The sequence below is a fragment of the Onychomys torridus genome, chromosome 7, assembly GCF_903995425.1.
Source record: "Onychomys torridus chromosome 7, mOncTor1.1, whole genome shotgun sequence".
NCBI classification, from domain to species: Eukaryota; Metazoa; Chordata; class Mammalia; order Rodentia; family Cricetidae; genus Onychomys; species Onychomys torridus.
Genome location: NC_050449.1, coordinates 57,984,465 through 57,997,184, shown reverse-complemented (window position 1 = coordinate 57,997,184; position 12,720 = coordinate 57,984,465). Strand labels below are relative to the sequence as shown.

Sequence of the window (12,720 nt, the reverse complement as noted above, 5' to 3'; positions counted from 1 at the left end):
CCTCTGGAGCCAGACAGCCTAGACTCAAGCCCAAGTCCTGCTGCTTCTTGGTTATATGATCTTGACCAAATTACTTATGTCCTCTGTGACTCAGTTTCCCTATCTGCAAGGTGAAAGAAACAATGACACCTATCCCTGAAGGGCTGTGGTTTGACAATGAGACATGGTTAGAACAGTGCCCAGCACATTTGGGCTGCTGGACTCCATAACAACAAAGGAAGAAACCAGAAATGGCAGAGCAAGATTCAAACCCAGGCCCGCTCAACAGCATTGCAGATCTATCGCCCTGGTCAGGCTTGCTGATCCCTAGTCATGCCTGGCAGGCTCTCCTCTGTGTGGTCAGAGCAGCCATCTTTAGTGCTGATCTCACTTCTACCAACATACCCCAGGGCACCCCCCATCCAAGATAAGATGCCGGCCCAGGCCTCATCCTAGCTTGGTAACTAGAAAAGCCTCAGAAATCTGGTCAGTGTGCCTTTCTTTGTATTTTTCCTGAAGTACCATCACTGTTGAGCTGACATGGAGCATCTTTCACGCATCCTGGAAGGCGATTAGCCTTGAGTTTCTCTAACATGAGAGGTGATGTAAGCCTAGGAGGCGAACCATCATGTCATCCCCAACTCCAGCACACTCACCTGCTTGAGTTCTTTCTGGCACAGGAGAATACTAGCAATACTACAGGAGTAGAGGGCAGGAACTTCATGAGAGGGCTCCCTACTAGTCATTTTAAGGGGACTTCCCAGCTTTCCGACACCCTGCAGTTAAGGGAACATCCAAACATCCCCCTGGAGGTCCTTCATGTCCCATCCCACGGTCAGATGTGACTCTGAGAGACCCCCCCCCCCATGGTCATCAGCCCAAAAAGCTGAAGAAGCTTGCCCAGAGTCACATGGCCAGTGAGCTGGCCAGAGCCCTCACTCCTGGGTGTCCCTACCTATGGCCATCAGCTTCTTGACTCTCGTTCTCTGGTGAACACCTATTCTCTGAGCAGCTGTAATCGAACAAGGAAAAAGCGATGCTCATTCTTCATGAATCCCCCTTTGGTGGGCACTCCTCAAGTTCTGACCTACCCAGGCCACCCCCCTCATAGTGGCTGTGACCCAGCCCTCCAGCCATTCGGTCCCCCTGCCTTCCTCCTCGTCTGCTTCTATCCACCCAACCTTCCGCCTTATCATCTATCATCTCCATCCCTCTGGCAAAGTTCTTTCAAGCATGGAGACAGGTTAGCCCTGTGCCAGGCACTTGGAATCCCTCCTCGTGTTCCTTCACAGCATCTGTTCCAGAAGGATCCACTTCTCCTCTACCTCCATCAGGACCTAGAACTGTCTGCCTCTGCCTGCCCCGGCAACAGTGGAGGTTGGTTGAGCTGAAGCCACACCCCACTAATTTTTTGCACCAAGCGCAGAGTCTCCTCTAAGCATGGGTATCATGCATGAAATTACAAAGCCCTAGGGTGGGCTGAGGCTCCCTCCCACCTCCACACAGACCCCTTACTTACGAATGCAGAAGTCTCCGTTCTCATAGTAGCCAGGGCAGCACTGGGACCTCCGTCGGTACATGGTGCGGAGGCCACGCCTATATGCCGTCTTATAGCTGATCCTAGGCACGAGGGAAAGAGCCACTTGAAAGGATTGAAAATCAATCGATCCCGTTTAGAATGATATTTGTGTTAAGCTCTATCGAGGATGCCATTCAATAATTACTTTAAAATGCACAGCGGCTTCGAATATGAAAGAATGCAATAAAGAAAAATCGATGGTGGGATGTGGGCTGCTGTGGTGCAGAATGTATTACCCACATGGTTGCTGGAGGAACCTGCTGACTTCCCAATCTCTTCCACATACAAGGGCTGCCAAGAAAACTGCTGGGGTGACATTGTGGAGGGCCACGGGGGTGGGGCTTCCCCAGCATCCTTAAGAAAAAAAACAAACAACTGGGCTCTGGACTCAGGGAAACCCTAGGGGCCTGCCCAGGAATGGAGTCCTGAGAGCTTCCATCTACCATTCTAGGCCAAGATGTTGGCTTGATCCCTTTAGTGTGTAGGAGAGGCTGTAAGAGGACTCCCTGGGTTTGGTTGTGGCATCCCACATGAACTTCCTCAGGCCTCCTGCAGAGGGCGTGCTGTTCCCTGGGAAGCTCTCACCCCATCCCCAGGCTGCTCAGAGAGACCCTGAGAGCCAGAGAGGGTTCTACCCTTACAGAGACACGGTGTTCTGAGACTTGGTTCTGGGCCAGAGATTTATAGGCAAGATTCTCCCAGCAGTCTCCAGGGTCAGGGACCCTCGTCACGCCCCATCATCATGGCCCATGAATTCCATTTCTTTCATTTGTCTTTCAGAGCTTCCGTTCTTACTTTATGTCCCCCCCCCCCCGCCCACTACCCATTGTTTGATGGGTGAGAAATTGATACTCAGAGAGGTTAATGACTTGCTTGCGGTCACACAGCTAATAAATGTCAGGGTCAGGGAAACGAGAGGTGTGGGGGGACTATGATCAAGGTATATTATACTCCTATATGAAAATGTCATAATAAGACCTGTTATTTTATACAATTCGTATAGGCTAATAAAAAATACATTGTCCTGAGGACAAGAGCCCCAGAAGCAGGATTCAAACCCAGTTCAAACTGCAAAACCACCAGGCCCCGCCTAATGTGTGTACCTTTTCTCTCTGGTGGCTTTCTGCTCTTTCAGAGCATTTCTGAGGGAGTAAGACAGGAGGGGGCTGGTGTACAGACTGAGTCCTTAGGAGGGAGTACAATGGGGCATTGCTAAGGACAGCCCTCTGTCACACTCAGCGCAGCAGATTTGAAATGGCTATTAAAGATGGGGAGAGGGAATACCAGGCCCTTGAAGACAGGGCTCTTTCCAAGTCCCCGCCACACCCCGGGGACTACCCTTGTTTCCTCCTCTGTGAAGAACAGCAGTGCCACAGTGCCTTCAGCCTGCTCTACACAGAGGCCCCGGGCCAGGCTGGAAGGCTATTCCTTCAGCGGCAGCCTGGACAACCCTCCCAAATCTTTAAAATTCTCACTTCATAACAGACGACAATGAGAGCCTCATGGGAAATCTGTGATATTTGGGAATGTATTAAGCTAAGGTCATTCTACTTTGTCAAAAGCCCGCAATGGGTAAGCTGGCCTTGCAGAAAACTATACACACATACAGGAAAGCAGTCCCTGGCCTGACCTAGAAGGGTGTGTGTGTGTGTGTGTGTGAGAGAGATAAAGATCTCTATTCTGAGTTGACACAGAAGTCACTGGACCACTCTCCCTGCCATATGAGATGGAGTCCCAAGCCTCCCATTGGGGAGTTAAACCCTGCACCACCAACACCTCACAGGAGAGAGGCCACCACTGCTCCGGACTCCCCTAGCCTTGCTCCCAGTGCAGGAATCAGGACAGGTGGGGCCCGGGGCCAGGCTGCTCTGGGGAAGATGCTGGACCAGGCTACTACTCCCCACAAACTGATGGTGCCTCTGTCAGCATGCACACTCTGGGTCACCAGGAAAGCTCCACGGAGACTCAATAATTTAGCAAAATCATTCCTGATCTAGGAACAGAGCCTATTTTAATAAGCAGCTGCTCACTCACCCAGCCCTGGGGTAATGGAAGGCTGTGTAGCCTCCTGAGACAATAGAGCCACACTTCGGAACAAACTCGGTGTTGCCTCAAGAATACCAGGGTTCAGGGCAAGACCAGTGCCCACTGCCACCTCTGCCTCTTGCCAGGGCCACAGGCAGGCCACTCTGACAAAACTCAGAGAGGTAGGAAGGGAACATCAAGCAGCCAGTTCAGAGTATGTTACTAAGTATGGGACTACTGTATACAACAGGGGCTCTGTCCTAGGATCGATGGGGTACAGACCAGAAATGCCTCAGAGTTGTGCCCTCTCCTCTTGATGAGGAAGTTGGGGTTACTCATCCACTAACTTTCCATGTTGCTGGTTAAGGGTTCCCTGCCCACAGGTTATGAAGTCCATCACTTCTAGCCAGAAAGAAAGCCGCTAACAGTGTCTCAGACCACCAGCTTTAGAGAGTTCCAGGAATGCAGTATAGACAGTGCACACCCACCGACCTCATGGCCTCCCAATAACAAACTGGAGAGTCGGACATCTACCCACCATGCTGTCCTCTAGGAAGTGCTTACCGGTGCCGAGTGCACTTGAACCAGTTGAGGATATCTGCGCATCGTGTGTAGTAGATCTGATCGAAGGGGTGTGCATAAGACTCCTGCACAGTCACGGCATAGCTGAGGGCCAGACAAGAGATGGAAGCCATGGTCAGCAAAGGCCAAGCCCATGCCAGGACACACCACCTTTCTCAGACTTGCCCAGCCCACAGTCCCAAGACCAGAATCCAGCTCTGACCTCCACTCCCAGCTCCTGGACTCCTGCCCTGGATCTCAGCTGTGACCCTAGGCCACATCTATGCTGGTTAGTGTTGTCAACTTGACAGAATCTCTAAATTAGCTGGAGGATGTGCCTCTGAGTACACATGCAGGGCACACAGATCAAGTTAATTAAGGGGAGAAGTGTGGTCCACTGTGGGTGGAACCATTCCCTGGGCTGAGATCCTGAACTAGAATAGAAAGGGAAGAGTGAGCTGAGCAGCAACATGCGGTCATTGACCTTTGCTTCCTGACTGTGGATAGGATGTGATCAACTCCTGCTGTGACTGCCCCACGATGGTGGATGAGAGCCACCATAAATCTTTGCTCCCATAGTTGCTTTTGTCTGGATATTTTATTACTACAATAGGAAAAGAAACTAGACCATAACCTTACTAACTTTTAACCCAAGTAATTTTCTTAATTTCTACTTCATTTATCAGCTAGTAAGAAGAGGAAGGTTTAGGTTTATTCTGTTTGGTTCTGGAAGGTGGATTCAACAAGTCAAAAATATTTTATATCATCCAGGTATGTTGGTATGTGCCATATAGGCTCAGGCATAGAGGCTAGGGGATTTATTGAGCCCAGGAGCTCAAGGGCAGCCTGGGCAACACACAAGACTCTCTCTCTAAATAATAATGATGATATGTTTGTTCGGATCCTTATGGTCTTTAACAAGTGTATATGGGAGATGTTCTCTAATCTGAATAATTGGCCCTATTATATACATGAAGAAACTCGGGCTGGTAGAGGCAGCTTGCCCAGCTGTCCCAGGATCAGCAGCCACTAATATTGAGTGCCCTCTAATAAGCCCTTTAATTCCATTCTTCTCTGTGTGTTTGTGTACAGGGGTACATGTGTATTCAGGCATACTTGTGCATGTGCATGTGTGTGGAAGCCTGAGGACAACCTTGGCTGTTGTCCCCAGATGCCTGCCATCTTGCTCTATGAGACAAGAAGTCTTACTGGCTGGGAACTTGCAGAATAGAGTAGGGTGGCCACAGTGAGACCCGGGGATCCACCTGTCTCTGTCTCCCCAGCACTGGGATTCTAAGAACCCATCACCATGTCCAGCTTGTTTGTCTAATGTGGGTTCTGGGAGCTCCAACTTGGGTCCTCATGCTTTCTAGGCCAAGCTTGACCGAGAGACTCTGCCCAGTCACTCTTACGAAGCAGACAGTAGAATGAATCTCACTTTGAAGATCGGGAGACAGCATCACACGGTCTAAGTAGCTTCCTCTAGCTCTTCCAGCGACCTTCTAGCCCACTGCCTCTCTACCGTAGCTGGGGTTCCACAGAGTGTGTCTCCAGACCTTCCAACAGAAGCAGTCCTTGTCATCCTGCCTATTAGCTGTAACCTAGACCAGGAGGTGGAAGCCAGAGGAAACCTGTTCTGGGCGTCACCAAAGCAGACTTTTCCTTTGCCACCCTAGCCAGGTGACATGAATTGTGCTATTGACGCCGGGCTGCTGATGCATGGCACACACCTCCTGGGCAGGCTGGAGAGCGTGTCAGGAGTTAATTGTCATGTAGACTGGTATTCCATGTTTTCCCCAGAAGGCTCACTGACCTGGGCCAGATGGCCAGGCCCAGGCTGTAAAAGCCCATCTGTTTTCGCCTGAGGTAACTGTTGCTTCATTTGCAAGAGGGCTGGGTGCAGTGAGGCTACAGTCTGCTCCCTGACGCCTTCAAGGCAAGAGGTCTGGAGTCCTGCAAGCAGGCCAGGAATGGTCGGCAGTGCTCAGACCCAGGCAAGAGGGGAGTTCTGACGCTGAGGATGGTGAAGATGTTTCTGGATGTGGGTACCTGGGAGATGTGTCCCAGACATATAAGTACGTGTGGACATGGCCCACACCCCTGGTCACATCAGGCCTTAGGAAACAAGCAGATCAGCACCCACCCCTGTTTCCCACAGGTCTTCTAAAATTCCACAGCATGGTGCTGCAGTTTGCAAGGCTGTTTCTTGGAAGGCGAATGAATGAGTCCGAGCCTGGGCCTGGAGGCCTGTGTGGAGCCTATCACTCACTAGCATGTCCTTAAACATGTCATTGAACTCCCGTAAGTCTCCATGTCCTCATTTGAAAATCTATGGCAAATATGAGGACGTTCCTAGATAACTGTGAGAACTGAAGGACAGGGCAGGAACATATACCTCTCAGGGTGGATGTCAAAGAAGACACTTAACATGCTTATTGGAGACACAGCAAGTGCTCAATAGATGCTAGCCCTCATCAGTGTGACAGGCAATGGTTTTCCTCCTGTGCTGGCCAGGGAATGATTCTTCTTCCTTACCATGTCAAGGGCAAGGAGCAAGTCCTGTTACAAAATAGACAACCCACCTTTGTTGAGCACCTAGAGATTCAGCTTGCCATTCCAGTGCTGACTGAGGCAAAGGAACCAGCCCCCAAGGTAGGGACTGTTAACATCATGGGGTTGGACTTAGCTTTGTAGGATCCCCAGGGCTGAGGAGTCCAGCAAGATGGCCTTGTACCAGGGCCAAGTCTCCAACCTGCAGTGTGTGGCCTGCTTTCACGGCTGGGTAGTTTAACACTGCTCACTTGCCAACATGCTAATGAGGGGCTAATCTATCTTGTAGCACCAGGCTTTACCAACTTGTGGGGGGGCAGGAGCATTACCCTGGTTTTTGTGGTAGAGGGACATAATTAACAAAGAGCCCTCCAGAGGTCCTAATCCATCTGGGAAAGTACTCCCACGTACTCTCTGAGGACCAGGGTGTGTTTCTGGAATGGGGCAGGGTAGATACATCTTTTCTTCCTTTTTTTTTTTTTTTTTTTTTTTTTTTGAGCTGAGGATTGAACCCAGGGCCTTGCGCTTGCTAGGCAAGCGCTCTACCACTGAGCTAAATCCCCAACCCCAGGTAAATACATCTAAACACAGTATCAGGGAGCTTGGCTAGATCTTACAGAGAGGAAGCACCCTGCTGGACACAGGTATCATAGACAGCCTCCTTCCCAGGGCTAGAGGGGAAAAACCTTGTTTCACTGCTGGGTGGCTCCGTGTTCTCTCATGCAGGCTGTAACCTGAGCTGAGAGCTGCAGCCATTAGTCAGCTCCCCCTTAATATTTTCACATCCTAGCCTTGTTCACGCTGGGCAGGCAAGACAAGCAGAGGTTCATTCAAGTTTGGAGAGATTCGTTATGGGTCCTGTCATAAGGGATGGCTCTCTGTAAGAGAGAGAGCTCTAGACTGCGGCCTTAGAAGAAGACACAGATGGCCAGGGAGGCAGTGGGAACCCTGGAACCTGGACAGGCTCACCTGGGGAAGGGGTCCCCAGTCAGAGGCTAATGAGGAGTTCTGTCTAGCAGTGAGGCTCCCTGAACACTGGGAAACAAAGACTTTCCCTGCTTGGAAAAGGGAAAGGAAGAAAGATGGAACACTGAATCCGAGTCTCTGGAGTGGGCTTCAGCGCCTGCCCTCAGGCACCCCTGGTAAGTCTACTGTGCACCCGAGGTGATAATGACCCGTCCTGAGCCACAGTTGCCAATAGGAAGGCAATGACTTGCAAAGTGCTTCCATGAAACTGGCTCCCTTGCTCCCTGCATGAGCCTGCAAGGTGAGGATATTTCTTTTCCTTGCTGGAGAGAGCGCGCTGAGGGCTCATAGTCATCCAGAGACTCCCCCAAAGGAGTATAGCTGTCAGGTAGGAAAATCCAGACTGGGACACCCTGAAGTCTTCACAGACTTTTACATTCTTGCCAGGGCAGCACAGAAATACCCTTTGCTCTAGCCTTGATATCATCTCAGCCCTGCATAGGACATGAAGTCGCCAGACACCACACTGGAGCAGTCACGGTCTCTCTACCTCCAGCCAGTCCTCTTGGCCTACTCGTGTCTAGGCTACCCCAGTGCACGGTCTTGCCTCGATGAGATGTTTCTCTCTGCCCAGAAGTGGCCATCCAACCTCACGGCCCCATCTTGCTCTCCCCTTCCTCCACCGTCCATTTCCCCCACCGGGTCTCCATCTTAATTTTACTCATTTGATTTATTAGTGTATAAGTGGCAGAGTCATCCTGGTCAGCATAGCCAATCAATTCCAGGGTTTAATTCGGTTTTTCCTGATTGGGTCTCTGGTCACTGTCTTTCTGCTCACCAAAATCAATACTTTAACCTTGTGCTTCAAAGTCAGACCATCTGCAGGGACCCAGCCTAGACTCTAGGACTCGCTGCAGCAGCCTACATGTGGCAGGCTCCTCTGCTGTGGCCATGCCACCCTGTCTGAGCTAGCCTCCTGGCCTGATCTGACCACTGCTCTACTCTGCCGTTGCTGCCAGTCCTAGGAGACTATGACAGACATCCCAGAGTCCCAGATAAGACATCAAGGACCACAGTCCATCCCTCCTCACTCTTGCCGCCACTCTGGCTGTAGACGGCTAGAACTCTGCAAGCCTCTACTCCCTCATCTGTAAATGGCTGTGTGATGGCTGATACTGATGGTCAACTTGACTGGGAGCCACCTAGAAGGTGACCCTCCATCTGTGGGGGATTTCTAGACGGGGTTGACTGAAACTGGAAGAGTCTGCCTAAAGGTGGGCGACTTCATTCCACGGGCCGGGGTCCTGGACCGAATAGAAAGGAGAAAGGGAGGTGAGCACACATGCTTATCTCTGCTTCCTGCGTGTGGGTGGCTGCCTCACACTCCTGCAAATGTGCTTTCCCTGCGTGATGCACTGGACCCTCAATCTGGGAGTCAAAATAGCCCTGCCTTTCTCAAGTCCTACTTGTCAGAGATTTGTCATAGCAACGAGAACAGTCTCTAGTACAGGGTAGGGACACAAAGGGGGAAGTCCCCCCAACCCCGACAGCTCAGCAGGATGTTGTCACCTGCTGTTAACATGACATCACCTTGTCATCCCATGGTTCTGGGTTCCAGAAATCCACATTGCTTTACCCTGTCCTTCAGTTTGAGCTGCCCTGCCCTGTCTCACCTCCGTGTTGGACATCAGGCCTTTCACAGCCACCCACTGCCTCTCCTGACTCTGGTATTTCTCTGTAGTGCCACACCCAGAGTGAGCCCTTCAGGGGTGCCACCTTACCTCTCCCAGTGGCTACACACATTGGGGTCCTCAGGGTTCAGAGTGAGGGCAGCTTGCAGAAGGGAGCCAACAAGGAGGCCCACTGTGGACAGCGCCATCAGGCCCTGTGCGGGAGAACAGAGAAGAAAGCAACTTACTCAGACTATGTCACGGCATCTGTTGGGTGCTAAGACTTGGTCCTCCCTCAAAGCGGATGTACAGACACTAAACAGCCTGGGTTTCCCACAGCTGCCACACAATAATGAACACTGGATATTTCACATCGTTGACTAACACGGCAGCAGCTCTGAGTAACTGAAGAGGGGGAGTCTGAGTCACAGGTCTGAGCTCTCCGCAGCAAGAGGCCCCCACACAATTCATTGGCTAAGGTTTCTCAGCATTCAGAGCACCACCCCAGCCCCCTGCCCCCAAGTCTATCCTTGATACAGAAACTCGGATCTGGCCACTGTAGAGTCTTCCCTGCCCCTCCTCCTCATCTCCGGCAAAGCTGGGTCATCCCATCACCTCTCACTCCTCCTATGCCAAGAAAGAGAAGTAAAGGAACTGTGTGGCCCAGGTGGACCGAACTGAGACCGCACTTCTGAGCCTGCTGGGCACCAGCCACCTGGAACACTGGACCTCTGCTTCTCTTTCCTCCTACAGGACACCAGTCCCTCGGTGTCACCAAATTACCACTCCCACTGTGAGTTGAGGGGCTGAGACAGTCAGACAACAGGGCTTTAAGGAAGCAGCGTGCCGGGTTATCAAGGACTCTGAAGTACCATTGAACGGCGAGTATTTAGCGCACAGTACTAACTACCTTGTTTCCTAAACGAGAGATCCCCAGCACAAAGCTGCTTAAGGAAGATGGAGAGTGAGCCATGCAGGGAGGTGGGGGCTGGGGGGGGGGTGCTGAGTGGCCCTGTTCTACCCTCCAAGACTGTATGACCCTACACTACAGCTTTAGAGAATGCCTTCTAGTCTGAATGTTCCCACCTAATAGGCCACCGAACTTGGGGACACAGGGCAGTGAGGACACATCCAGTGGGGCTGGACCCCATGAGTCCCAGTGTCCTTTGTGAGCTGACCCAATACCATGACTCATGGAAGAGGTGCTATTGTGATTTATTTAAAGGTTTTAATGAATCCAGGGCAGCTTTTCTTTTCAACCATTGACACTAAAAGAAATACAATTTCCATTAAGCAGGGCTGAGGGTGTTCTAGAAAACATTTTGACATTGGAAATCAGTCCCCAGATTTGAAATGGTTGGGTAGCTAGCCCACGGGCCCTAAGTTTTTAGATGAGGACCATTTATCCTGCTGTGAGGACAGACAAGCCTGGCATATATTTACACACATCTCCAGATGCAGTACTTCACGCGGCCCTCTTCTCCTGGAAGCAAAACCACTCTGTTCCCACCTCAGTCATTTCCAGTTCAGTTCTTTAAGAAGCTCCCTCAACGACAAGCAGATCATCACAAATTCTGTGTGACCACGGGGTCTAAATTAATGACTAATGAGTTGTACTGTCTACACACATTCTAGAAATCACCCAGCTAAGTGCAGGTTTAGCCAGAGATCAAGGGCATCGGCAGATCCCTTAGAGGAGGGAAGGGTGACTCTGCAGCTTCTCTCTGAATTGGCAGGGTCCAGGAAGTGCAGGCACTCTCTTGGCCCACTCTCTTCCTTCCCCAGTTTAGCAGCCACCACACACAACCTAGAGTCCACACAGCATGTCTTGAGGGCTGCTGCCAATACCAGCCAGCCATCCTACCACTCCACTAGGAGATTCAAGTAGATTTAGAACATGTCAGCTAATGCTGGGGAGAGTTGGAGAGTCAGGAGGAACATGAACCTCTCCCAGGCATCTCTGGGAGGCATGAGTGATACACACAGAACTCAGGAAGGTAGGCGAGTCTTGAATGCCCACTGTGGAGTGTCTTGTCCCTCTTTCCTGCGTGGCCCTAATATATGCTTGGGCAGGTCCTGTTATCTTCAGCATCCTCCTCCAAAGGAACTGAGATGGCACCTTCAAATTTAGTAGGCTTTGGATATCAAAGGAGTGGGCCACCAGACAAGAGGAGATGGGTCCTCTAGCTTCTGTGGAACCATCGTGAGTGGAAGGGTGGTTACTTGGATCATAGCCATCATGGAGAAGCTCTTAAGAAGGCTTCACTAAGCTGGGCATGGTGGCACATACCTTTAATCCCAGAGTCAGGTGGCATAAACTTGGGAGGCAGAGTCAGGGGGATCTCTGAGTTTAGGCCAGTCTGGTCTATAGAGCGAGTTTCTGGACTGCTGGGGCTCCACAGACAAACCTTGTCTTGGAAAATGCAACATCAAAGTCTTCACTAAAGCTTTTTGTTCTGAGTCGGGTCTGAATGGCTCAGTTGAGCTGACTCTTACAAGGCAGGGGTCAGTGGAGACTGAAGCACGGCAGAGAAGGTGATGGTTGTCTGGATGAGCACAATGGAAGAGGAGGTGGATGGAGTGGGAGAGATGGTATTTAGACGGACAGTCCGAGGCCTTGAACATCAAGTCTTTACCCAGGGCCATGTCCAGTTCTTATGGGAGTAGGGAGAAAAGGATGTCCAAAATTAGGGGGGAAATGATGATGCCTCTCAGATCCCCTAAGACTCAGATTCTATTCCTGGAACCTGGCCAAGTCTGTATCCTGGGCTGTGGGCATGGCTCAGTAGAGCAGTAGATGTATGTGCGCAAGGCCCTGAGTTCCATTGCTAGCACTAAAACCAATCACCAGTCAGTCAATCAACCAATCAGGAAGCTGCAGAGATATCTTAGCGAGGAAGCGTGCTTGGTGCATGAGCATGAGGACCTAAGTTTGGGTCCCAGCATTGGGTGTGACTGTAAGCACCAGTAACTCCCACCCACCCCACCCCAACCCACCCCACCCCACCCCGCGCTGTGAGGGGTGGAGACAGGAAGATCACAGAGGCTTGCTGGCTGCCAGTCTAGCTCTGGGTTCAGTGAGAGACCCTGAATCAAGGGAATAAGGTGGAAAGTCATAGAGCATGATGTCTGAGGTCCTCCTCTGGCTTCTGTGCACATATGAACATGTGAACCTGTACAGACAGACAAGCAGGCAGACAGGCAGACAGTCAGTCTCTCTCTCTCTCTCTCTCTCTCTCTCTCTCTCTCTCTCTCTCTCTCTCTCCTTTTTATCAGGCCAGGCTCCATCTCCCCCTCAGCCTGTTCTGTATCTTCAGCTCTGACCAGTCAAGCACCATCAATACCCATCAGAGCTTGGCAAAGGTCAGGACTATTGACAACGTCCCTTTT

At 51.1% G+C, this 12,720-nt stretch overlaps 1 protein-coding gene across 13 annotated transcripts in view; it reads right to left on the bottom strand.

Annotated features, from left to right (window-relative positions):
* Window positions 1-12,720, bottom strand: part of Megf11 (multiple EGF like domains 11) — a 322,995-nt gene that overhangs the window by 207,680 nt on the left and 102,595 nt on the right. For 12 of the 13 annotated variants that reach the window (XR_004945398.1, XR_004945399.1, XR_004945400.1 and 9 more), the window contains exons 2-4: window positions 9,442-9,545; window positions 4,148-4,249; window positions 1,499-1,599 (exon numbers count right to left, since the gene is read on the bottom strand). Coding sequence is in view for 10 of the 13 variants with exons in the window: in XM_036191919.1 (XP_036047812.1) it covers window positions 1,499-1,599; window positions 4,148-4,249; window positions 9,442-9,539 (301 nt within the window). In the remaining 3 variants the exon portion in view is untranslated. Of the gene's footprint in view, window positions 1-1,498; window positions 1,600-4,147; window positions 4,250-9,441; window positions 9,546-12,720 lie in introns of those variants that run through there. The other variant, XM_036191928.1, reaches the window with a different exon arrangement.